Source organism: Bos javanicus, chromosome 29, assembly GCF_032452875.1.
Source record: "Bos javanicus breed banteng chromosome 29, ARS-OSU_banteng_1.0, whole genome shotgun sequence".
NCBI lineage: Eukaryota > Metazoa > Chordata > Mammalia > Artiodactyla > Bovidae > Bos > Bos javanicus.
The window spans coordinates 7470953-7494702 of record NC_083896.1 but is presented as its reverse complement, the minus strand read 5'-3'; the positions used below and the strand labels follow the sequence as shown (position 1 = coordinate 7494702).

The 23750-nt window shown below is 42.6% G+C and overlaps 1 protein-coding gene across 1 annotated transcript; it reads right to left on the bottom strand.

The window, feature by feature from the left end:
- Positions 1 to 727: 727 nt before the first annotated feature.
- Positions 728 to 23146, bottom strand: LOC133240926 (uncharacterized). Its single transcript, XM_061405911.1, has 4 exons — positions 22945 to 23146; positions 14672 to 14831; positions 14129 to 14246; positions 728 to 948 (listed from the first exon to the last, which is right to left on the bottom strand). The coding sequence occupies exons 1-4, from the start codon at positions 23106 to 23108 to the stop codon at positions 728 to 730; spliced, it is 663 nt and encodes a 220-aa protein (XP_061261895.1). The 5' UTR covers positions 23109 to 23146.
- Positions 23147 to 23750: the final 604 nt, after the last annotated feature.

Below are 23750 nucleotides of genomic sequence, written 5' to 3'. Positions count from 1 at the left end.
TAACATTTCTATAAGCCATCACCATCACTATTAACTCCCATCCTCCCCCACAAAAAAAAAAAAAAACCAAAAGACAAAAAAACTGTTCTCTGAGAAACAAAAGAAATAAGTGAAGTCAGTTTGCATGTCTTGATGAATTTTTAGGAGGAAAGAGTAACCTGGAAGCATTTTCTCTTGCACTCGGCTGAACCATTTTTCCATCTATATGTGAAAGTTGCTCAGTCATGTCTGACTCTTTGCGACCCCATTACTCTACAGTCCATGGAATTCTCCTGGCCAGAATACTGGAGTGGGTAGCCTTTCCCTTCTCCAGGGCATCTTCCCAGCCCAGGGATCGAACCCAGGTCTCCTGACATTGCAGGTGGGTTCTTTACCAGCTGAGCCACAAGGGAAGCCCAAGAATACTGGAGTGGGTAGCCTATCCCTTCTCCAGCAGATCTTCCCCACTCAGGAGTCGAACCAGGGTCTCCTGCATTGCAGGCGGATTCCTTACCAACTGAGCTATAAGGGAATTACCCACTACCTAAATACAACCTTGAAATGTGGTTAGGAATGAAACAAAATCCAAAGAATCAATTACATCCCCAATCAGGGTTACAGGCAACTTGTTTAGCAGCTTGTGAGAATAAAGAGGAAGTTGCTAAAACAGAAGATGTAGTCAGTCTGTTGATCATCTGAGGGGACCATAAGATTTCTTATTGCTAGTCTTACAGAGGCTCCGTATCACTCAGAGACAAGGGACCTCCATAAAGAGGTTGAAGGTGATAACAGGAGTCCACGTGTAAATCTGAACCCTGGAGATGGGTTGTTGGGAGAAAACTAGAAGCAAGAACTTGCCCTGTTCCCGGCTTCTTCTGAGACCTGTTTTGAAAGCTGGCCAGCAGGAGTCAACTATTGTTGCTTTGCGGTCGACCAGAACACAGTCAATTAATGGAGCAAAAATGGTACCTGTGGGAGGGAGATCGGGGCTCTTTTGTGGGCCCTGGATTGTTGCTGCACACAGAGGACCCTGACAAAAGGAAACGAGCTAGATTCAGCTGCTTTTTTTTTTTTTTAAAAAAGAGAATGCTTGATTTGAACAAGCAGCTCTGTAGCCTCCCTTAAATCCTTCTGCTTATTTTGTGCAGTTGGTTTCCAAGGATCTGTGGTAAAAATTTGATTCCAATGAGGGAAGTGATGTCATGTGAGCTGAAAAAGGCTTATATTAAGACATCATTTTAAGACTGAAAAAGAAATGGAGGCAGGAAGAAGGAGAGGATGTGGCTTAGTGGCAAGGAGAGAAGAGGATGTGTTAGGGGAGGGCCATGTGACATGTGAGATCCCAGGAGACAGGAGATCTGCTTGGGGAGGGAAGGGAAGGCTGTTTGTGTCGAGCAGCAGGGCGGGGAAACCACTGTGGGGAAGGGGGCAAATTATAGCTCTGGGCAGAGGACTGCTGCAGCCTATGAAACCTGAGCTGAGAGCCACGGAGACGCTGGTTTCGTTGTTGGTTTTAATAGCTGGTGCACGGCTGTGCCCATCTAAGGATGCTGTGAGGAACATCCTGTTTCTGACAAGTTCCCCCCACCCTCCAACCCCTCTAGGTTGTCACTGAGCAGCGGGCCGGGTTCCCTGTATAGCAGCTTCCCACTAGCTGTCTGTTTCACACATGCGAGTGCATGTATTTCAGGGCTACTCGTTCAGTTCCTCCTACCCTCTCCTTCCCCAGTTGTGTCCACAAGCCCATTCTCTGTGTCTGCATGCATCTCGATTCCTGCCCTGCAGACTGATTCATCAACAGCACTTGTGCAGATCCCATGTATGTACGTAGCACATGACAAGGCCCTGACAGTGTATAAAGTCCTCTAGGCGATTTTACTGTGCTGCAGGATAGCGGAAGCACCCACTCCGCCTTGTAAAACCCCTGACAGTATTTCTCTGCCTCTTCAGCTCTAATGACAATCTGCAGTGTAGTCACCTGCTGCTACATCTGCCTCCCCAAACAGTGGCTTTCTATTTTAAGGTGCTTAAGAATTTCAAGGGTATCTTGCAAAAGAATTTTTAAAAGACAGATTTTGACTTTATGAATCTGGAGTGGGACCCCCCAATGTCAACATTCTGGGAGGTTCCCCCTTCTGAACACACAGAGGAGCAAGGGCTTACCCTCCACCTACCCATAGCCTTGTTCTTGGTTCAATTTTGGTGTCGTTTTTCAGAGTCCAGGCTGTAAGCTCAGACCACATTGGCTTCTGTTTTGTATTTGCTATTGAGTCTGGACACATTTATTAACCTTATTACCTAGTTTCTTCACTTCTGACAAGAGAAATCAACGCTAGGGCAGTGGTCCCCAACACTTTAGGCACCAGGGACCCGTTTTGTGGAGAACAGTTTTTCCACAGACTTGAGGAGGGGATTGTTTTGGAATGATTCAAGCTCATCACATTTGCTGTGCACTCTATTTCTGTTATTATTACATCAGCTCCACCTCAGCTCTCCAGCATTAGATCCCAGAGGCTGGGAAGCCCTGCACTAAGGAATGCCTTAGTGATCCAGGGGTTAGGACTCTGCACTCTTACTGCCGAGGACCAAGGTTCAACCCCTGGTCTGGGAACTAAGATGCCACAAGCCCTGTTATATGGCCAGAAAGAAAAAAAGAGAAAGAGAGAGAAAGAAACAGTAAAGCAAGCCAGCAGCTAGCTTTTTTCTGATTTCTGTGGTATAAATATATCCACTATGGCCAATTTCAAGCTAGCCATATGACATCACCGAACAAGGAGTTAGGAAGAAATGTGCACGTCCGTAAACAATGTTTCCACCACAGAGATACCATCAATGAAAGTAACCTCAAGAGAAAAGATAAGAGTGAATAGGTGAGCGATAAATAGGAATGATGAGTCTGATTATTTATTACCTCTTAGGAATAAAATTTATTTGATTATATACGTTCATTTTTTTTAATAATATGTACGGTTAGCCTCTGGATTAAAAAATGTGTGAACATTTAATAATAGGCCCTTGTTAGTTGATATAGGCTGGCTCCAGCGCATTGCTGACTTGTGAAATAGAGGCAGTCACTGCCCTCATGAAGCGTATAGTCCAGAAGTGAATGGGCGTGGTTCCTATGAGGACACGAAGCCAAAGGAGTGATCAGTGGGGTAGGCAGAAATTTGACCCCCATAACCTTCACCGTCTGGTTGTTATGACAATGAATATGTTATGATACATGGTAACAGGACTTTGTAGATCTCACTGGTTTTATAAAGTAGAAGACCAGGAATTCCCTGGTGGTCAAGTGGTTAGGACTTTTCACTTTTGCTGTCAGGGGCTCAGGTTCAATCCCTGGTCGGGGGACTAAGATCCTGCAAGTCATGGCAAGGCCAGAAAAATTTTTTAAAAATTATTAATTAGATGGCCTTTAGACAGAGAGGTTATCCTTGGTTATCCAAGTGTGTGTAATGTAATCACATGAACCCTTAAAACAGAAGAGGGAGGCAGAAGCAGAAACCACAGAGGTTCAAAGCACAGAAAAGATCTGAGGTTCTGTTGTTTGTTTGAGGAGGAGGGGAATCATGTCACAGGGAAATGGCAACCACTGTCCTCTAACCGCCAGAAGCTGAATTCTGTCAATAACCAGTAAGTCTGAAAGAGGAACCTCCGTCAGCTGTCAGTGAGAACCCAGTCCTGGCCAATACTTTGACTTTAACCCAGTGAGACGTTAAGAAGAAAACCAAGCCATACCATTCCAGACATCTGACCTAGAGAAACAGTGAGGCTTGTGTAAAACTGCTACATGTGTGATAATTCATTACACATCAATACAAAAGTAATACAGTCAGTAAAGAAAGGATCAGAGTAATAGCTACTAAAGAAGAGCAGGGTGGGGAAGAATATGCCAACACTTTCAGGGATTTAGAGGTGTTTGGAATGGACAAGGGAGCTTCCCTGGTGGCTTAGTCTGTAAAGAGTTCGCCTGCAGTGCAGGAGACTGGGGTTCCATCCCTGGGTCTGGAAGATCCCCTGGAGAAGGAAATGGAATGTGTGAGGAGAAGAGAGAAGAGACTGAAAGACGAGATGAGGTGCGTCTGATCGTGAAGAGCATTTTAAGCCAGGAGACTATTTTCCAAGAGCAAAGGGAACCAGTGAACTGTTTAACAGAGCTTGCGCTTATGGAGCATGAGGAACACGGCACAGCCCGGGAGCAGGCATTCAGGATCCCCGGCTTCGTCAGTCAGGGAAGCCGGCGAGCAGGAAGAGTGGCTTGAGGGTGCCGAGCCCCAGACGCTGACCAACATCTGCTTGCTTGTTCTTTCTCATCTCAGTTATTCACAGCACCAGCTACGTGTAGGGCACCACTCCAGGGGGCAGGGACACCCACTGCTCCGAGCTCCCAGACCTCAGCAGGGCCTTTGTTATTGCTCTTGTTTTTCCAGAAGTCATGTGGAGTAAGATAAATATAGTTTATGGATTCCCACAACTAGTTCTGCCACTTATTAAGCCCACAAGCCAGGGCAAGTCACTTAACCTTTCTGAGTTTCCCTTTTCTGATTTGTAAATAACTATTATAGCTACTTCAGCAGGCTATTGCAGGAATCAAAGACAAAGTAGATAAAAACTTTAAACCTCATGAAAGCCCTGTTCAGATGATCCACCTTCCTTTCTTTGTCTGTCTACCATCCATGTGCTCTAGTTCTTCTCATATTCTTTTTTTTTCTCTCTCTTTCCTTTCATTGTTTTCTTTATTAAATTAGTTCAACAAATATTTCTTGGGAGCCTGTGCTATTCATTCATCTAAATGTCTGTCCATGTCTGCTTTACACACACACATTCGCATCATGGAGCTTACTCTATGAACACTTAAGGATACAGAACAAAGCTCCTAATGTATTTTTAAGTGGAAAATAAAAGTGATTACAAAATACGTTCGATTGACAAGCAGATGTTTTGGTGAATATGTGTGTGCTGCGTGAAAGGGAGCAAGAGAGAAAAAGTACAAATATATTCATAGAGCCAAACATTAGAAAATATACCTCAAAACGTTAGTAGAATACCTCTAGATGCTTTCATTTGGCTTTGTTTTCCCATTTCTCCGTATTTTTCAAATTTTCTGCAAGAAATACATTTTATAAACAGTAAAGCAGCCCAACATATTTTAAGAAAAATACAAGATGTCAAATGCTAGGAATAAGTTATACATAGGATGTTATGGGAATGGATGTTTCTGAATTAAATGTTGACTGGGTAGAATCTCTATGCTTAGCTTTGAAGGATAAAAAGCTCTTTAGGAAAGACCTTAGTGAATGGCATTCAGGAGAAGGACCCGAGGTGTGCACACACTGGAGTGGTCAGCTCTTGTCACCTGAAGTGCATCCTGAGTCACACTAGGAGATGGGAATTAGAAGCCATGCTATGAATCTTAGCTTTTAGCCTCTAAGTACAGAGGCATTTAAGCAGAGGATTCATATAGTCAGACCTTCATTTCTATAGATTACAGTGGGTGGCAGTGTGGAATGCATAGTATAAAGAGGTTAGAAGCAGACAGGAAGCATGGAAATTTGTCAGGACGCTAGCGTCCAAGTAAAAGACAATGAAGGTCTGGACCAGAACAATGTAGTGAGAATGGAGAGAAATATTTTAGGGATAGTTGAGAATTGTTTAAGGCTTATTTCCCATTCTGCCTGTGTTATACTATATTGTTAAATTAGCAACACTATAACTTATTTAAGAAAGTGTACTTAGGTGCCTATATAATATGCCTGCATAATTTTCCAACTGGAAGAAAAGTATCAAAGGGCATGGGAAGGCTAAGACCCAAAGACCTTGGACGATTTCATAATTTGGCTTGGGTCTCACTTCTGCAAGCCCAAAGGAGACAGTCAGAGTTAGAAAATGCTTCCCTCCTGCTGGAAACTAAGCTGTGGGGAGACTGGAAACAGCAGAGGGCCTGAGAGAGTCTGGAGGAGTTCCCACCAACGAACGAGGCAGACAAGACCAGATGAGCAACTGTGGTGTCATGGGCAGTCAGAGAGCAGGCTGTGCAGTGATGTGACTTGGAAAGAGACAGGAGGGTTTTGTGTGTGTGTGTGTGTGTGAGAGAGAGAGAGAGATGTTTGGCTTTTTCTGAGTCATGTTTAGTTTTTATAACAGCAGACTTTCCAACTGGCATAAAGACAGTCAGAAGTTAAGAGAGAAAGCAAAGCACCTAAGTATGTCATGCCAGCAGGGTGCCAGCACGAGTTTGCTAGCGGTTAGGAGCAGCCTGGCTGTCCCTGCTAAGGAGGGACATGAGCACAGGGAGGAATAAATTCCTGAGCTCTTCTTTGGCTCATGTTTTTACTTTGTTGACTTAAAAAATAATCACAGCCTAAAAACTGAGAGTTATGTTTTATTTGGTAGGAATTTTTAGGACTTCAAGGCCAACAGACAGCATCTCAAGTAATCCCGAGAGAATTGCTCCGAGGAACGGCGGGTGGGAAGTAAGGGGTCAGGTTATATAGAAGAAGTGAAGTGAAGTGGCGTCTGACTCTTTGTGCCCCCATGGACTGTAGCCTAACAGGATTCTCCGTCCATGCGATTTTCCAGGCAAGAGTACTGGAGTGGGTTGCCATTTCCTCCTCCAGGGTATCTTCCTGACCCAGGGATCGAACCCAAGTCTCCCGCATTGTAGGCAAACGCTTTACCGTCTGAGCCAGAAGTTAGTAACAAAGGACTGGTAGCCTGAACATCAAGAGATTGTTGTGAATTAAAGAAACCTAGATATCTCAAGTTAAGGAGTTTAGCACTTTTTTATGTGTGAGAAGATGCAGGAGTCTGCTCCCTGAAATCATTGCTTTCATCATCTCAGCTGGGGTGAGTATCCAGTGATTTTTCACATCCTGAGTCCTTCAGGACGCCCTGCAGGGAGTGGCTGCAGCCTTGCAGTTGCCAGATCTGTGCAGGTATTCTTCTCCTTCCTGAGTGCCCTGGAGGACGGGAATCCCTGATGACTGTGACCTCCTTGCTTATTGATCTGATAACAAATACTTCATTTCTCAATCTCATCCACGTTCTGCTTTATGTTTGCACCAAGTGAGTAAATGCTTTCCTAATGAAATTTTGAGGCTTTTTCTTAAACCCCTCTTTCTAATCACATTCATGGGAAGTGTCTAAAATCCTCCAAGTAAGGCACAAATCTTCTTTCATGAAAAAGTGAATATTGATATTGAAATCCAAGATAAGTTTTAGATGCTCTCAGCCCTCTGGCTGGATGTAGGCAGGCACAAGAGAAGCCTTAATACAAGGAGTCAGGAACACAAGAAGGCTTTATCATAGAGCGCAAAGAGTTGGGTTTGGAGGTCTGGAGCCCTGACGTCAGCCCAGAGAGGGTCACAGCATCTTTCTCTGAGGGTCTCTCTGAGCTCAGCTGCTTGGGGAAGTCAAGCCTCTGGTCATACCAGAAGGGGCTGAACAACCTCAGGTAATCCCTAACGGTCTTTTCATTTGTATATTTAGATTCCGTGGACCAGGAGGACTTAAAATAACAATTATTTGCAGCTTTGCAGAAAATTAGAGAAACTTGTAAGAGTGAGCTTTCTACAACAGGATAACAGAGGATTTAAACTGAACCAGCACAGAAAGCCAGAGGTAGAACTCAGAGGAATACTTTTTTCCAGTGAGGTCTGTTCTGACTTTCAAAGGGATGTGTCCCCCTCTAGCCCTGTATTAAAGTAAACTTGGTGTTTGGGAGGGTGCTGTCTTTGTGTGTTGATTTCTTTTAATGAGAGTGAAAATTCTTTCTTTGGCAATAAAGGCCCAGAGCAGAGGAAATATAGTGACGTGGCAGTGGGTGGTGGGGGTGGGGTGGCAGGTGTCCTCAGATTGGATACCAGGAAACGACCTCTCATGTGACCTCCAAGAACCTGAAGGCTTGAGGAATCACTTTTCTGAGAAATCTTGTCTAGCAAACGCCTCACCCACAGCTTCTTCTAGCCAGTAAGTCCTAAAGCTCACGGGTTAGCAGGGCAAGAGCATCTACCTTGATCTCTGCTGCCCTGGAGTCCTGCCCTCCAAAATGGCTCAGAGAAGCCAGCAATTTCCTTTTCTGGCTTTCTTTTCCCTTTTCCTATTGCATTCTAATTCACAGGCCAAAGAATTATCTGCTGTTTTAATTCTGGTTAGGCCCACAGGGACATACAATAACATTTCTCTTGCCTTTTCTTTTTTTAAAGTATTTGTTTGGACTGCACTTCTATAAGCTAGGTCTTGTTCTGGGAGGGGCTGAAATTGCCTGAGGGAGGCTGTGTGGGTGGAGTAAGAAAATCTGAATGGGATTCCTACCTTGATGAGCGGGTAAAAATTCTGTGTGTGTGTTATGTGTCTGTCTGTCTAACCCTTAGAAAAAGTTAATTATCATATTTCCAAGTACTCAGAGCAGAATGGATGATACACTGACCAATTTTAATGTTGCATTTTGATCCTCTATTTGAAATTCCCCCAGAACAACGGCTCTAGGTCCAGTTTCTACATTGCCTCTGAGAGTCCCCTGTTGTGAAATGCTAGACAGACTTGAGATCCTAAGATTACTTCCACTTCCCCACCTCCCTGCATTATCATTTCCCTACCATATTATACAGTGAAAGAATGTCATCTAACTTTTTGAGAAAGACAGCTAGCTGGCAAAATATACCTCTTTCCTTCTCTGCGTTAGAGGCAGATTCTGAGACCCTTCTCTATGTCAAAATGATACCTATATTTCAAAGCATAGACAACATACATTGTGAAGCCTCCTCTAATTTTTCCAAACCCAAAACTAAATGAAACAAACTATATGTATATACATGGCTTCCATGGTGGCTCAGTGGAAAAGCATCTGCCTGTCAATTCAGGAGACAGGGTTTGATCCCTGGGTTGGGTTGGGAAAATCCCCTGGAGAAGGAAATGGCAACCCACTCCAGTATTCTTACCTGGGAAATCCTATGGACAGAAGAGCCTGGCAGGCTACAGTCCAAAGGGTGCAAAAGAATTGGACATGACTTAGCAACTAAATAAAAACAACTATATATATATGTAAGGTTTCCCTTGCTTAAACTTCCAAGTGCATTTAAGGGTATACATTGTGTTTTGTTAATTTATGATGATAATTTAGTCTACGTCAGGTGCTAGGTTAAGCATTTTACATGTATTAACATTGCAGGTAAATGCAACTTTTGACTCCATCTCATATCTGAACAAAGAGATCATGTGACTTGCCCATGACCGCTGGGAAACGGTAGAGTCATTTGTTTCCTGTATTGGTAGAGATCGTACTCCATCTTTTGCTAAGATTTTATTATGTTTTACCTACCTTTTGCTTGCAAGAATAATTGACATTTGTAAGGAGATTAACATTTTACCATTCATCAGCTCATTAATGTCAAAAACACTTTTGTGGTGTTGTTATTACTATTTTCCCCACATTTCACAGGAGGTATGTGGCAGAAATAGTATTCAGCCAGGTGATATTTCACCCTACCTCAGGCCACTGAACTCCCTTCCCTGGCCTCCTGCAAGGTCAGCTTGGTGTTTTCATTGCCTTTGTAGGGCTAGAACTTTCCCTTCACCACAGCTACCAAAAGATCTAAATTATGGTACCAGGGCAGGGGCGTGGCCCATACTGGCCCAGGCTTAATCTAAGAGCTACACAAAGGAGAGAGAGCTCAGATCTTTCTCAAGTTGTCCAGGTAGTCACCTATCTGCAAGTTTTGCATCCACAGATTTGGAGAGCTGTCTTCATGGTACTATGCTATTTTATATAAGGGCCTTAAGCATCCGTGAATTTTGTTATCAGTAGAGGTCCTGGAACCAGTCCCTCCCAGGGATAATGAAGGGTGAGCTCCAATAGAATGTAGAGTTTCCCTTTATATTGGAGAATTATAGGATATAAGGGGCCAGATCAATATGACCAGTGGCTTTATATGACCAGATCAATATACCCAGTGGCTTTTATCAGCTGAAATCTTCATATTGGTTTATAGAATGGGTCCTGCTCTTCTCTGAGAATAGAATGAAGATTCAGGTCCATTTGGCCAGCACATACTAAGAAAAACTAAATTGGGTTAAAGAGTTCCTAAACTGAATCCTGCATAAAGGGCATGTTACAGTTCATTTATCCTTTTAATGAGAAAATAGTGAGCACTTACTATACACCAAAATATATGTGCATATTAGAGCTTTAGAAGTACAATTGACCAAGAATTTTTCCACACCTTTGGGATTTTGTCAGTCTAAATAAAGAAGTAAACTGGAACAATTTCCAATTACCAGAAATTGAGTTTGTTTGGAAATAGCAGATGAATTGCAATTCAGAAAACATGTGCTAATTATAATTGGACTTTTCTGCAGAATATCTAACCAGGAGACCTGAATCCACTTGCAATAAGGAAGATAAAGTTAAAAAAAAAAAACAAAACAGAAAACGTGCTGTAGCAAGTTACAGGTGAGTCCATGGGGATCGGGGAAGGCTGAATTTATGGGGGAAAGTGGGAAGAAGGAGAAGTCCAGCGAGAGTCCAGGCAGGAAGTTCACCAGTTTGAGGATGGGAGAGATTCTTAGCAAATATTCATTGGTCTGGAGGTAAGTCTTAGTTTTTAGTACAGCAGGCATGTATAGAAATCAGTCTCACTTCTTAAATTCCATTCTTCTGAGGGCACGTGTATAAGATTTTCCATTTCATATCATCCGGTTTCATTTTGAATTGGAAGTCTTTCATGATTTCATAATCATACGAGAGAAACACGAAAAAAGGCAGTTACTGTGTAATGTGATGCTCATTCACAATGCAGAAGCAGGGGGCTGTGCAGTCAGAAGAGGCTCATTTATACTGTAGGGAGTTGGATAAGGAAGAAGGTGATGATGGAGGGGAGGAATATGATGGAAGGAGTGAGATTCAGGGGAGATACCCCTGGTGAAAGGAAGAGTGTGTACAAAAGAAAGAAAGAGAGTAGAACACAGCCAGGCTGCAGAGGCGGTGGTGGGAGTTTGGCGTTCTTGAAATGCACTGGTACACAGCAGGTCTGTGCGCCCCTAGGGGCTGCAGCCCGCCAGGCTCCTCCTTCCACAGGATTCTCCAGGCAAGAATACTGGAGTGGGTTGCCATGCCCTCCTCCAGGGGATCTTCCCAACCCAGGGATGGAACCTGCGTCTCTTACATCTCCTGCATTGGCAGGGGGCTTCTTTACCACTAGTGACACCTCTGGGATTCATTCTCCTTTCTGAAGATAGAGCATCTGCTGGTCTTTGAGGGTTATACCGCTTCTCAATGTACTCACCTAAAAACATGTTAAAAATCATTTATGTTCAAAGGGCCCACCTAGTGCCTCGATTTAGAAATAAATCAACGGAGAAGAGTGTTCTGTTTACTATGTTGTGTAAGAAACTGTTCTACAGGTAGTGGCTTAAAAGGACAATTGTTTGTTTATGTGGATCAGGAGCTCATACTAGAGTGTTGAGGAAGCCTGTCACACATCCATGTCTGAAGGCTATCTCCTGTTGAGTACAGAGTCTGTCTTTGGTGGGTCACTTGTTCTTGCCCAGGGGGCAAGCCAGGGCACTTTAAGAGTCTTCTGGGAGGCAGACTCCTCCTCCAGTTTCCTTGGTCCTGCTGATTCAGCTGGGCCTCCCGTGACCTTCCAGTTGCAGAGCTCCTGCTTGGCACCAGGGGGCGTGCCTGGGTCTTTACTCTCCCTCTAAACAAGGCCTTATAAATGGACTTTTGTGAATGGACTGGTCTCCTGAGGCCACAGTGGCCCCTCTTGACCACCTTTCTATCCTGCTTGTTCTCACCTCTTTCCTTCAGCTCAGAACTAAGCATGAGTTGAGATGCCCTGGTATTTTCACAGAAACTGTAGTCGAGGTCCCTGTTAGATTCCTGATAGTTATCAAACATTTCAGGTTTTTTTTTTTTTTCCTTTTCTTCCACCTTCCAGCATAATTTGAAGAAGCTTATCAACCTTATCAAGTCAAAGCTATGGTTTTTCCAGTAGTCATGTACAGATGTCAGAACTGGACCATAAAGAAGGCTGAGTGCTAAAGAAGGCTGATGCTTTTGAACTGTGTTGTTAGAAAAGACTCTTGAGAATCCCTTGGACAGCAAGGAGATCAAACCAGTGCATCCTAAAGGAAATCAACCCTGAATATTCATTGGAAGGACTGATGCTGAAGCTGAAGTTCCAGCACTTTGGCCACCTCATGCGAAGAGCTGACTCATTGGAAAAGACCCTGATGCTGGGAAAGATTGAGGGCAGGGGAGAAGAGGGTGACAGAGGATGAGATGGTTGGATGGGACCATCGACTCAATGGATATGAGTTTGAGGAAACTCCAGGAGATAGTGAAGGACAGGGAAGCCTGGCGTGCAGGAATCCATGGGGTCACCAAGAATTGGACATGACTGAGCAACTGAACAACAAAAAAAATCAAAGGTAAGACTAGAACTATGTCTTATAGGTTTCTTTTTGTAATTTTCACTTTAAAATGATTCACTTTTTTTTGAATATGCAATTCATTCAGAAAGATCAGAATTCTAAGATGAAAGTAGGTAAGTACCAAGAATCCATTCCACATTGCCATGTTCCTCATAAATGTCTCCAGTTTTGCTAGTGTAGGATCTCAACATCATCGCTGAATTTTAACTGTCAAGTTCCTAGCCGAGTACACTTAGCACAGGAGATGGATTTACCTGCTTGGGCCCTGTCTTAGCCTGTTCAGGCTGCTGTGACAAAATACCATCGACTGGGTGGCTTATAAATAATAGAAATTCCTCCTAGCTCTGGATGCTCAACAGCCTGAGCCTAAGGTGCCAGCAGGTCTGATGTCTGCTAAAGCCTGCCTCCTGGTTCACAGTTGTCTTTTCACAGTGTTTCTACCTGCGGCAGGGGGAAGGAGACTCTCTGGGGTCTCTTTTATAATGTTACGGATTCCATTCATGCAGGCTCTCCCCTGACGACCCGGTGATCTTCCAAAGACGCCACATCCTAACACCATTATATTGGGAGCTAGAATTTAACATATGAACTTGGGGAGACATAAACATCCAGTCTGTAGCAGGCCACTTCCAAGTCATCTTCTAGGAACATTATTTTTTTTCTTCCGTAATGAATTTTATTTTTAAATTTTTATTTATTTTCCATTATTTATTTGACTGCCTCAGGTCCTCGTTGCATCAGGCAGGATCTTTCATTGTGGTGTGTGGACTCTCTAGTTGTGGCACGTGGACTCAGTGGTTGCAACACACAGGCTTAGTTCCTCTGAGGTATGTGGGACCTTACTTCCCCTACCTGGACTGAACCCAAGTCTCCTGCATTGCAAGGCAGATTCTTCACCACTGAACCACTAGGAAAGCTCCCTAGGTGCACTATTAACATGTTGATATGCCTTGTTAAATGCACAGTCCTAATACATTTTAACCACATGAGTTGCTTATTGCCTTTTTAAGCTCCAGAACCTAGAGGACCAGAGTTATTTGCTATATAAAAGTGCTCCATATAAGGCACCAGTAATAGGACATACGTATGGAGGGAAAAAAGCATTATCATGGTGGAAGAGACAGTCTATTAATAAGAATATTATGCTATTTTTCTAGGTTTTGTGATGGCTGTAGTATCTGTCATTACTTCTACATGTGTCATTTTCCGGGTTTCTTTTGCCATTTTCTAAACACTTGGTTACACAATTTTAATTTGTTATTGTGTGCCCTGTTTTCTTAGGAACCCCACATTGGGAGAACTTCTGGTCGCACACAACTCTGAGCCTCTCCTGATAAATAGCCCAGCAGGTGTCTCACCGCTTTGAGTTACGTGTGGTTTGCCCATCTGCGCAGCGTGAGTGACCCAGACAGCAGAAGGACGGGCCTTGTTTCTCAGTGTACGGTCTTGGCAATTTCTTGGCCCTTGTCCAAGTCACCAGACACACTCTCCATCATTACCATTAACAGCAACGTGTTACAGTGCAGCCATTACCACTCATCTACGCCAGCGCCTGAGTTGATGAGTTGAGAGGAGAGGAGGACAGAAAGGGGAAATCTAAAGGCAAGGTGCGGTGGGGGCGGGAGACAGCTTCTCCTTTTCTGCCCTTTCTCCAAAAACTTCCCTAGTTTTATTTCCCGTTTGCTCAGCCGTGTGTTCTCACACTCTCCTTTACCTTGAGAGCTGACTGTTGGACGCGCACAAGAGAAGAACATGAAGGCCTCCAGATAAAGTAGACACGGAATCAACACAGGGTTCCAGTCACTCGTTTTCTTTGATGGGGCTTTACCAGGCTGGATGGAAGAAGAAAAGACAGCCAGGAAAGCAGGAGTTATAAATCAGCTCTGTGCTCTTCCGAGGATTTATATTCAACTGAAGACGTGTCCAATGCAGGACCTTATGGCTTTCTGTTTTCTTTTTGCTTACATGGAGAAATAACAGTTAATATAGTCAACTATCCCAAGGCAGAAGAGTATTATTAAAAAAAGAATACTTTGCAACATTATTGATTTCTTAAGTAACTGTGAGATATTTTAAGATTTTGATTTAATAAAACATAGTATGATTTCTTTTATGGGATTTTTATGTTTTCCCAATCTTTATCACCCTTGTGTGTTTCTTAGTTGAAAATGAGAGTGTCTACTAAGTATCAGCTGAACAAATCCTGATCTAAGTTACAAAAACCTTTATGGCCACATTGTCATTTTCCTCCACTTACCTCTTTCTGTAAGTAGATTTGTGGGGCAGGGGTCGTCCCTGGAGAAAGAGAACCAGGCATGGCTTTCTTGACATAAGAGAAGCTGCTTTGGGCCCAAGCCCTTGGTGGTCTCAGCCTGGCCATAATGCTTGGTCTTGAACAGGTCTCAGTGATAAACGGTCTTAAGGGAACAAAAGAATGCATAAACAACGGACTGTTAACGGGCAAGAGAAATAACAAGAGCAAAAATATTAGATCTGTCGCAAAGACTCTCAGTTCTCTTTTGATGGTAAAGACTAGCCTAAAGCACGGTCTTGAGCCATTTTGCAGAATCGAAATGCCAACAACTAGATCAACTGGAATCGAAAGGAATGTTGACCTTTTCTGATCCTCTTGACTTCAATCAACTGAAGCTTGGACTCTGCCTACCATCCAGGCCCCTTCATGAATATGCATGTACCAATAGCTTAAACTTTCCCACTTTTGCTGTTCAGAGAAAACACTGCTCTGGGAAAGATCCCTAGTGTTCGCCTCACTTGCAGTGAGTAAAAAAGACCTTCTGCAATTTGGCTTTTCTGTCTTTTGGCAATACCACCAAAAGGCAAACCCAACATTCAGGTAACAATTCTATGTCATTGAGCCTTCTTTATATTTATTCATATTTTTCTATATACACAGCATTTATTATATATACCCAGTATAATGTGATACAGTGTGTAAAAGGAAAGATTGGAGAAGCAAGGATTCCTAAGTTGGTTTGGGGAGTAGGTAAAGAAAACTTGGTCTTCACTGATAGCACAGATGGTGAAGAATCAGCCTGAATTCAGGAGACCTGGGTTCAATCCCTGGGATGGGAAGATCCCCTGGAGAAGGGAACAGTAACCCACTTCAGTATTCTTGCCTGGAGAATTCCACGGACAGAGGAGCCTGGTGGGCTACAGTCCATGGGGTTGCAAAGGGATGGACACGACTAAGCAACTAACACATACACACGAAGAAAACTTAGAGAGTCATCTGAGCTGGACAGTAATGCTCTTCAAAGAAGAACCATGTCTATTCTCCACTCTCTACCTAGCACATGGGAGCTCCTCCGGTATGGCAAAAGGATGTGGAAATGGAAAAAAGAAATTGTTTTGGGTAGAAATAACAGACGTTGTTGTTATTATGTCTCTAAGTCATGTCGGATTCTTTTGCAACCCTGTGGACTATAGACTGAGAAGCTCCTCTGTCCATGGGGGTCTCCAGGCAAGAATACTGGAGTGGGTATCCATTTACTTCTTCAGGACATCTTTTTGACTCAGGGATTGAGCCTGCCTTTCCTACATTGGCAGGCTTTACCACTGAAAGAAACCTCAGGGAAGCCCTGAAATTATTAACAGACATCCTCAAAGGAGGAGGAATGACAGAGATTAACATTTACTTTTTATTAAGCCCCTAAAATGTGCTAAAAATGCACAGATTAAAGATAAATCTGAGGAGTGGTGATTAGTTGGTAAGTATGTTCACACCTGGCAGCTCTAGAGTTTTCAGTTATATTCAAAAAGAGGTCATTTACTTGGAAAGAAGCAGATAGCTGGCAACATAATTGGGCTACAGCTGAAGCCCTCAAACCTCTAAACTCAATCTGCATGAGGAAATAAATTCCCTTTGTTATTTAAGCCAGTTTCTGTTATTTGCAACTGAAAGCAGCTGAGCTTTATGTCAGGTAAGATAAAGGTTAAAAGCAGAAAAAAGTGACAGGGTCTCCCTGTTCTGCTCTAATGTGGTCTGAAGAATGGTAGCATCACCATGGAACTTGTTAGAAAAGCAAATTCTTGGGCCCCATCCCAGACCTACTAAATCCGAACCACTGCAGCCCAGATCGACGCCTGATTTGCATTTCCAACAAGCCACAGGTGTTGCTGACGCCCTTGGAAGGCAGACCGCCTTTGAGCAGCTCCTCTGGAATACTCCCCTGGGTGGACGATGAGGCTAAGACTTCAGAGCTTTGAGGGATGAATACTAAGTTTTTCTCCTTACCAGAGGTAAGCTCTAACTGTGAACTAATTCAAGTCGATTTCTTTCCAAAAGAGGAGGTGAAGCAACTGGGAGAATATTTCTTCTTTGTATCAGCACATCAGTGATAAAGAAAAGTGTACCCTGTTGTTGCTGACAGTGGGGTCTGGCTGCTCCTAGCTCTAAAATCAATAAAGGGGCAGATGCCTGTCCAAAGGCGGTGTTCCTCCTCCCAACAAGCAGCGGGCAAGAGCTTTTAAATGGGATTTTAGGGTGTATAGGTGGAGGGAGGGGGCTACATGCAGAGACAGCACAGTCAGCTCTGATAGTGACTTAAAATTGCTCAAGCAGCAGTCTGACCAGCATCATCTTAGTTGTTTTTAGTACAGTTAATCTTCAAGTCCAGGGCTGGTTTGTTTCCATTTCTTTGAGGCCTGTTCTCAGAATTGTTGCAGCTTATATTATGGTCTGGTCATCATGTAGTTAATTTCTTCCACTTGGTGAGGGTTTCAGTATCTACAAAACAGCTCAGAAATATAGCTCAGAATATTATCTATGATCCTGGAAGGGGTACTGAAAGCCCTTGACTTTTCTTAATGACCAAACTGTTATTGTTTTTTTCTTGTTTGACTGCTTTTCTTGGCTTCTGCATGTTCTCACTTCTCGGATTAAACATATTCTTTGGCTCATGTTTTTCTACAGACAAAAGGCAGACTGATGACATGGTGGGGGAAGAACCACAGGGTCTGGCTCCATTTCGCTGTAGGTTCCTTGGCTATTTGCAGGCATAGGTCTCTAAAGATTTTAAATGAGGAGAACAGTTAGTGGGCAGATTCTGCAGAGTTCCCAGAGAGAGGAATCAGTGCAGCTTGTAGCACCAGCAGCACGTGACTGATGAGCGCTGCCGCTGGATGAAGCCCTTACAACTGTCTCGTGCTCTTGTGTGCCTTCACACGAGCGCGTAAGTGTGTCATTTCCAACAGAGAAGACAGATTGGCCTAGCTTTGGGCCCCCCGGTCACCGTGTGTTCAGGAGAGAAGGGAACTCATGAACAGCAGATTCACTAAAAATTACAGAAACAGAGCAGGTGAGATACTGTTCTTCCAAAGGAAGAGTTGCCAAACTACAGAAACACAAATGTCCATGATACTGTTTCTAATACAGAAAAGTAAAAAAAATAGAAGTATGTGTAGAATTAAAGATTCTATCAGAAAGCCAAAAGCTGAGTTAGAGCGTAGTTTAAAAAATGCTGCCTGCCACATCAGTAAACAAGGATGTGCAGGCCATCAAGACATTAGTCACTGCCGCCAGCCCCGCACTGTGCAGCCCAGGGGACTGGGGAGGAAGGAGCCAGGATACTGGCCCCAGGAAGCTAGGGTGCAGATCAAAGAAATGATTTCAAGGAGCCCAGACTCTTGCATCTTCCCGTATATAGAAAAGTACTAAGTTCATTAATTTGAGATGTCTGGTTTTCTTTAATTAGCAGCAATCTTTGATGTTCAACTACGAGACTTTTTGTTTGTTTGAACTCTTGTATATCCTGGCTCCTCCCTTACCTCTTTGGAGCAGCCCCTCAAAGGCTGTCTTCTGGGCTTCCGTCCTCAGTGAGTCCATTGAGTAAAACATAATTAGGTTGTGAATTTTTTTTTTTTTTCAGTTGATGTAAGAACAAAATTTGAGAAGCTATAATACTGATCTGCTGCTGCTGCTAAGTCGCTTCAGTCGTGTCTGACTCTGTGTGACCCCATACATGGCAGCCCACCAGGCTCCCCCATCCCTGGGATTCTCCAGGCAAGAACACTGGAGTGGGTTGCCATTGCCTTCTCCAATGCACGAAAGTGAAAAGTGAAGGTGAAGTCACTCAGTCGTGTCCAACTCTGATCTAATGGGATATATACACTTAATAATAAAAATTTTTAAAGAGCATATGATAGTTATTGTGTATTCATGGCAAGTGTGAGGCTTGTTTTGTATAGCAGAGTTTCACAGTATCAGTGCAACTTATATTTATTCTCTGTGCATTGTCAAGTATTTAGCAACATCCTGGCCTCCACGTATCAGGTGCTAGTAGCATCCCAGCTCTGTTCGTAACAATTACAAATGTCTCCAGATATCGCCAATGTACCCTGGGTCCAAATTGCACTTGGTTTGGTACCACTGACTTAGAGATTTCAGATCTTTTGGAAAAGACATGATCCAGTAAGTATGATTTTCAAGCACTGTTGGGAACAGGAAAGCTTGACATTGATCACAGGAGGCATGGAAAAGTTGGCATGGCTGTTGATAACTTTCTACTGATTCATTTAGATGCAGATGAATGTAAATATCCTCATAATTTAGGAGATGTGTTGTTTTTCCAAAGCATATATCCTATAAGGGAAGAATAACTTTATCAAGATGGTTAACCATTTCCCACTCTTGCTGACTCATCTCAGGATTAAAGACATTTGAAAACAGGATTCTTTCTGAAATGTTGGGTAGGAAGTGAAAGGAGGGAAAGGGGCTATGGATGCTAAGTGGTATTTTCAACATATTTTTCTATCCATAAGATTTTAGAAGAGAAAAACTGTCTTGAAGTCAAACATTTGGCTACACAGATGGTATTGGCAATCATTGGAATTTCTGGACAATAGCTTAAGATGTTGGAATAATAGGCTCTTGGATAATGTAGCCTGTCTCAGTAAAGGAGGAACTTTTTTTTTTTTTTTTTGGTCTGGAATAGTACTTCTCAAAGGGTTCAATTCAGTTCAGTCGCTCAGTCGTGTCTGACTCTGTGTGACCCCAAGAATTGCAGCATGCCAGGCCTCCCTGTCCATCACCAACTCCCGGAGTTCACTCAAACTCTTATCCATTGAGTCGGTGATGCCATCCAGCCATCTCATCCTCTGTCGTCCCCTTCTCCTCCTGCCCCCAATCCCTCCTAGCATCAGAGTCTTTTCCAATGAGTCAACTCTTCGCATGAGGTGGCCAAAGTACTGGAGTTTCAGCTTTAGCATCATTCCTTCCAAAGAAATCCCAGGACTGATCTCCTTCAGAATGGACTGGTTGGATCTCCTTGCAGTCCAAGGGACTCTCAAGGGTCTTCTCCAACACCACAGTTCAAAAGCATCAATTCTTCGGTGCTCAGCTTTCTTCACAGTCCAACTCTCACATCCATACATGACCACAGGAAAAATCATAGCCTTGACTAGACGGACCTCTCAAAGGGTAGTCTGCGTCAAAATTATTGCCTAGAATACCAGTTCATGGGCCCTACTCTAAATCTATGGATTCCATTGTGAAAGGGGGGTTGGATATCATTGAATCTGCAACTCTAAATTCATCCTACAGGTGCCTGTTATGTACTGTGGGCTTTGAGAATTCATGGCCTATTAGTTTATCTGTCAATTAAATAGCGCCAAACCAGGGAGTCAGTGAGTGAAAATACATTGAGATAAAGTGAAGAAAGGAAAAAATATCAAGTATCTCTCAATTCTTAAAAAAAAAAAGTGGTAAACAAGATAAGACCATGTATACATGTATATTAAATTATGAAATTAAGATTATTACCTCAGATAATACTAATCTTATAAGGATTATTGAGACTCGCTGAGTTAAAGCTCAAGATTGGAATATGGTGATTTAAGTGTGAGTCTTATTTTTTTTAAATGCTTCTTTCAACCTGGGATTTGGAGCTCTGTGTATCAAGAGTGTATACAATGTGGAAATCTGCACATTAGACTTTAGACTGTATCTGCATGATGACGGAAGGAGAGAAAGAACGGTGGTGTCACAGTGGCTGCCCACTGTAAGCATGAGGAGCCAGCTGCAGAAAAGAACAACACACCCTGACCAGGAAAACACACGGAGCCTCACGTAACATTTGTCAAAACGCTCCTTTGGCTCAAAGAAGAGTTTCTGACAAATTCTTTACTGTCTTTTAGATAATTTCGTCTGGAGAAGAAGATAAAATGTCTCAGGGAACTGATATTTGGGGCCTCACCATGAAGGGAAAGGAAAGAGATTGGCCTTGGGGTAGAAGCTGTCGTGTTTGCTAGTTGATCTCATAGCTGGAGAAAGAAAGACCGAGCACAGTCTAAAGTTTGCTTCAAGAAGCAAATTTCAAGAAGTTCAGAGAGAAAAACAGTCATGACACAGCATCTGAAACATCTGGAAGGGAAGTCTATTAGAAAGATTGCAAAGTTTTAAAAAAGAAAAGCAGTTCGCTTTGTACACTTGCAAGTAGCCTCAATGAAGAACAACAGGACATGATTTAAAAAATCAGGGGCATTGTATACAGTGCTGAAGTGACCAGATTTTTTTCTTTTTTGGTAAGGAGCATGTGTGTGGCAGAATAATTTATCAAACTATTAATTTGTTCACTTACTTTTCCACTTCCCATTTCATAAAAAAAAGATCAGGATAATTCATTTCTTCATGAATTTTTCTAAATTGGGAGACAGAAAACAATTTTTCTAAATTGGTCTCATGTTCCATGGTCTCATGTCCAACTAATTACAACCCTCTAGGAAGTTCCCCTGACCACAGAGAGAATAGTAAAGAATATCTATATATCTAAATATGAGATATGTTTCATGTCTTTAAGTTATCCAAAAATCCCTAACATTTTATCATGTAATACTTTTTTTTGTTTGTTTTTAATTAATTTTTTTTTTATTGAAGGATAATTGCTTTACAGAATTTTGTTGCTTTCTGTCAAACCTCAACATGAATCAGCCATGGGTATACATATATTCCATCCCTTTTGAACCTCCCTCCCATGTCCCTCAGAGAAGGCAATGGCACCCCACTCCAGTACTCTTGCCTGGAAAATCCCATGGACAGAGGAGCCTGATAGGCTGCAGTCCATGGGGTTGCTAAGAGTCAGACACGACTTAGCGACTTCACTTTCACTTTTCACTTTCATGCATTGGAAAGGAGATGGCAACCCACTCCAGTGTTCTTACCCGGAGAGTCCCAGGGATGGTGGAGCCTGGTGGGCTGCCATCTCTGGGGTCGCACAGAGTCGGACACGACTGAAGCGACTTAGCAGCCCATGTCCCTCCCTACCCTACCCCTCTAGGTTTATACAGAGCCCCTGTTTGAGCTTCCTGAGCCATACAGAAAATTCTCCTTGGCTGTCCATTTTACATACGGTAATGTAGATTTCCATGTTACTCTTTCCATGAATCTCACCCTCTTCTCCCCTCTCCCCAATGTAATAATTTTTTCTTTTGCCTCAAGAAGATTTGGGATATAATCATAAATTTTAAAAAATGGAATGAAAGAGAAAAAGCAATATGTCTTTTCTTTTATCCTGTCCATCTATCTTGGGCAAAATAATCCAGACTTTTTTCATGTTTTATGCCTTTCTTAATATGTGCTGATAATAATTCCTCACTTACATTTAAATTATAATCATGAAGTAATTCACATAGACCGCTCTAAAGAAAACACTATGGGCTTCTTATTTCTAATCATTTTCTAATGAAAATGATTTCATTTCTCAATAGAATATTAATAATGATGACAAAGATAATAGTAACAATGATAATAACAAATTCTTATGGAATGGTCTAGTCAAAGCTATGGTTTTTCCAGTAGTATGTATAGGAGATCCAACATGTCCATCCTAAAGGAAATCAGTTCAGAATATTCACTGGAAGGACCGATGCTAAAGCTGAAACTCCAATACTTTGGCCACCTGATGTGAAGAACTGACTCATTTGAAAAGGCCCTGATCCTGGGAAAGATTGAAGGTGAGAGGAGAAGGGGATGACTCGATGGACATGAGTTTGAGTAAATTCCGGGAGTTGGTGATGGACAGGGAGGCCTGGCGTGCTGCGGTCTTTGCTGGGGTCGCAAAGAATTGGACACGACTGAGCAACTGAACTGAACTGAATGGAACGGTCACTATGTGTCAGACACTATTTTAAGTAATTTGTATGTATAAATGCATTTAATCCTCACAAAAATCCTCTGAATTAGGCACTACTCAGCTCCCAAATGAACAAACTATAGTTGCCAGGTCAAATATTAATCTTGCACAGAAGTCGATGCTAAATGCATTTAGAAGAAATAAATTTGTATTTAAAAAGAACCATACTTCTAAGACACATGCAGAATTTCAAGTGACCAAATGACCAAAGCCATAGAGGGACTTTTAACAGGAACTCCAATACTATTTCATACCTCCCAATGTTTTCATATTGCGAAATACAAGTCTAAATCGATCAGTTCTTGCCACTTTTCATAGGCTATTGCCACATGACAACATTAATTACTGTAAAGCTATATCAAAAAACACTAACTTTGGTTACCTTGAAATATGGTACTTAGCTCTGACGATACTTCCTTGGGGCTGTTCCAGTGCAAAAGCAAATGCAGTTTTTGGATTTTTGTTTGTTTTTGATCGTGCCGTGCAGCATGTGAGATCTTCTTTCCCAGACTGAGGATGAACGCGTGCCTCCTGCAGTGAAAGCATGGAGTCTTAACCACTGGATCACCGGGTAAGTCCCTGGATTTTTTTTTTTTTCCTTTTTTTCAGTTTGATTCACCATTGCTTAAATTATGTAGATTAAAAAAAAATTCTTCAGATGATGCTAATTTCAAAGACAGTACCCATGCCTGATGAGTGAAACAGTCTTTTCTAATGTGGACTAATCATTTCTTGTTTGGTCAGTAAGTCACGTCCAACTCTTTGTGACCCCACGGACTGTAACCCGCCAGGCTCCTCCCATAGGATTTCCCAGGCAAGACTACTGGAGTGGGTTGCCATTTCTTTCTCCAAGGGATCTTCTGGACCCAGGGATCAAACCCACGTCCTCTGCATTGGCAGGTGGATTATTTACTACTGAGTTCCCTGGGAAGCCAGACTAATAATAAGAGCTACTAATTATTGAGTGACTACTCTGCAACACAGAATAGTCCCAGATATCTTACATACTTTGTCTCATTTCTTCCCTGAACCGCCTCACAAGTTAGTCTTTATACTACTCCTTTCACAGATGAGGAAAATTAGGTGTGAGGAAGTTTTGTAACTGATCAAAATTTATATGTTTTCTGATTAAGCTAGGATTCAAAGACTCTGAAATTAGGGAGTTTCCCATACTACCAAACCTCTCTG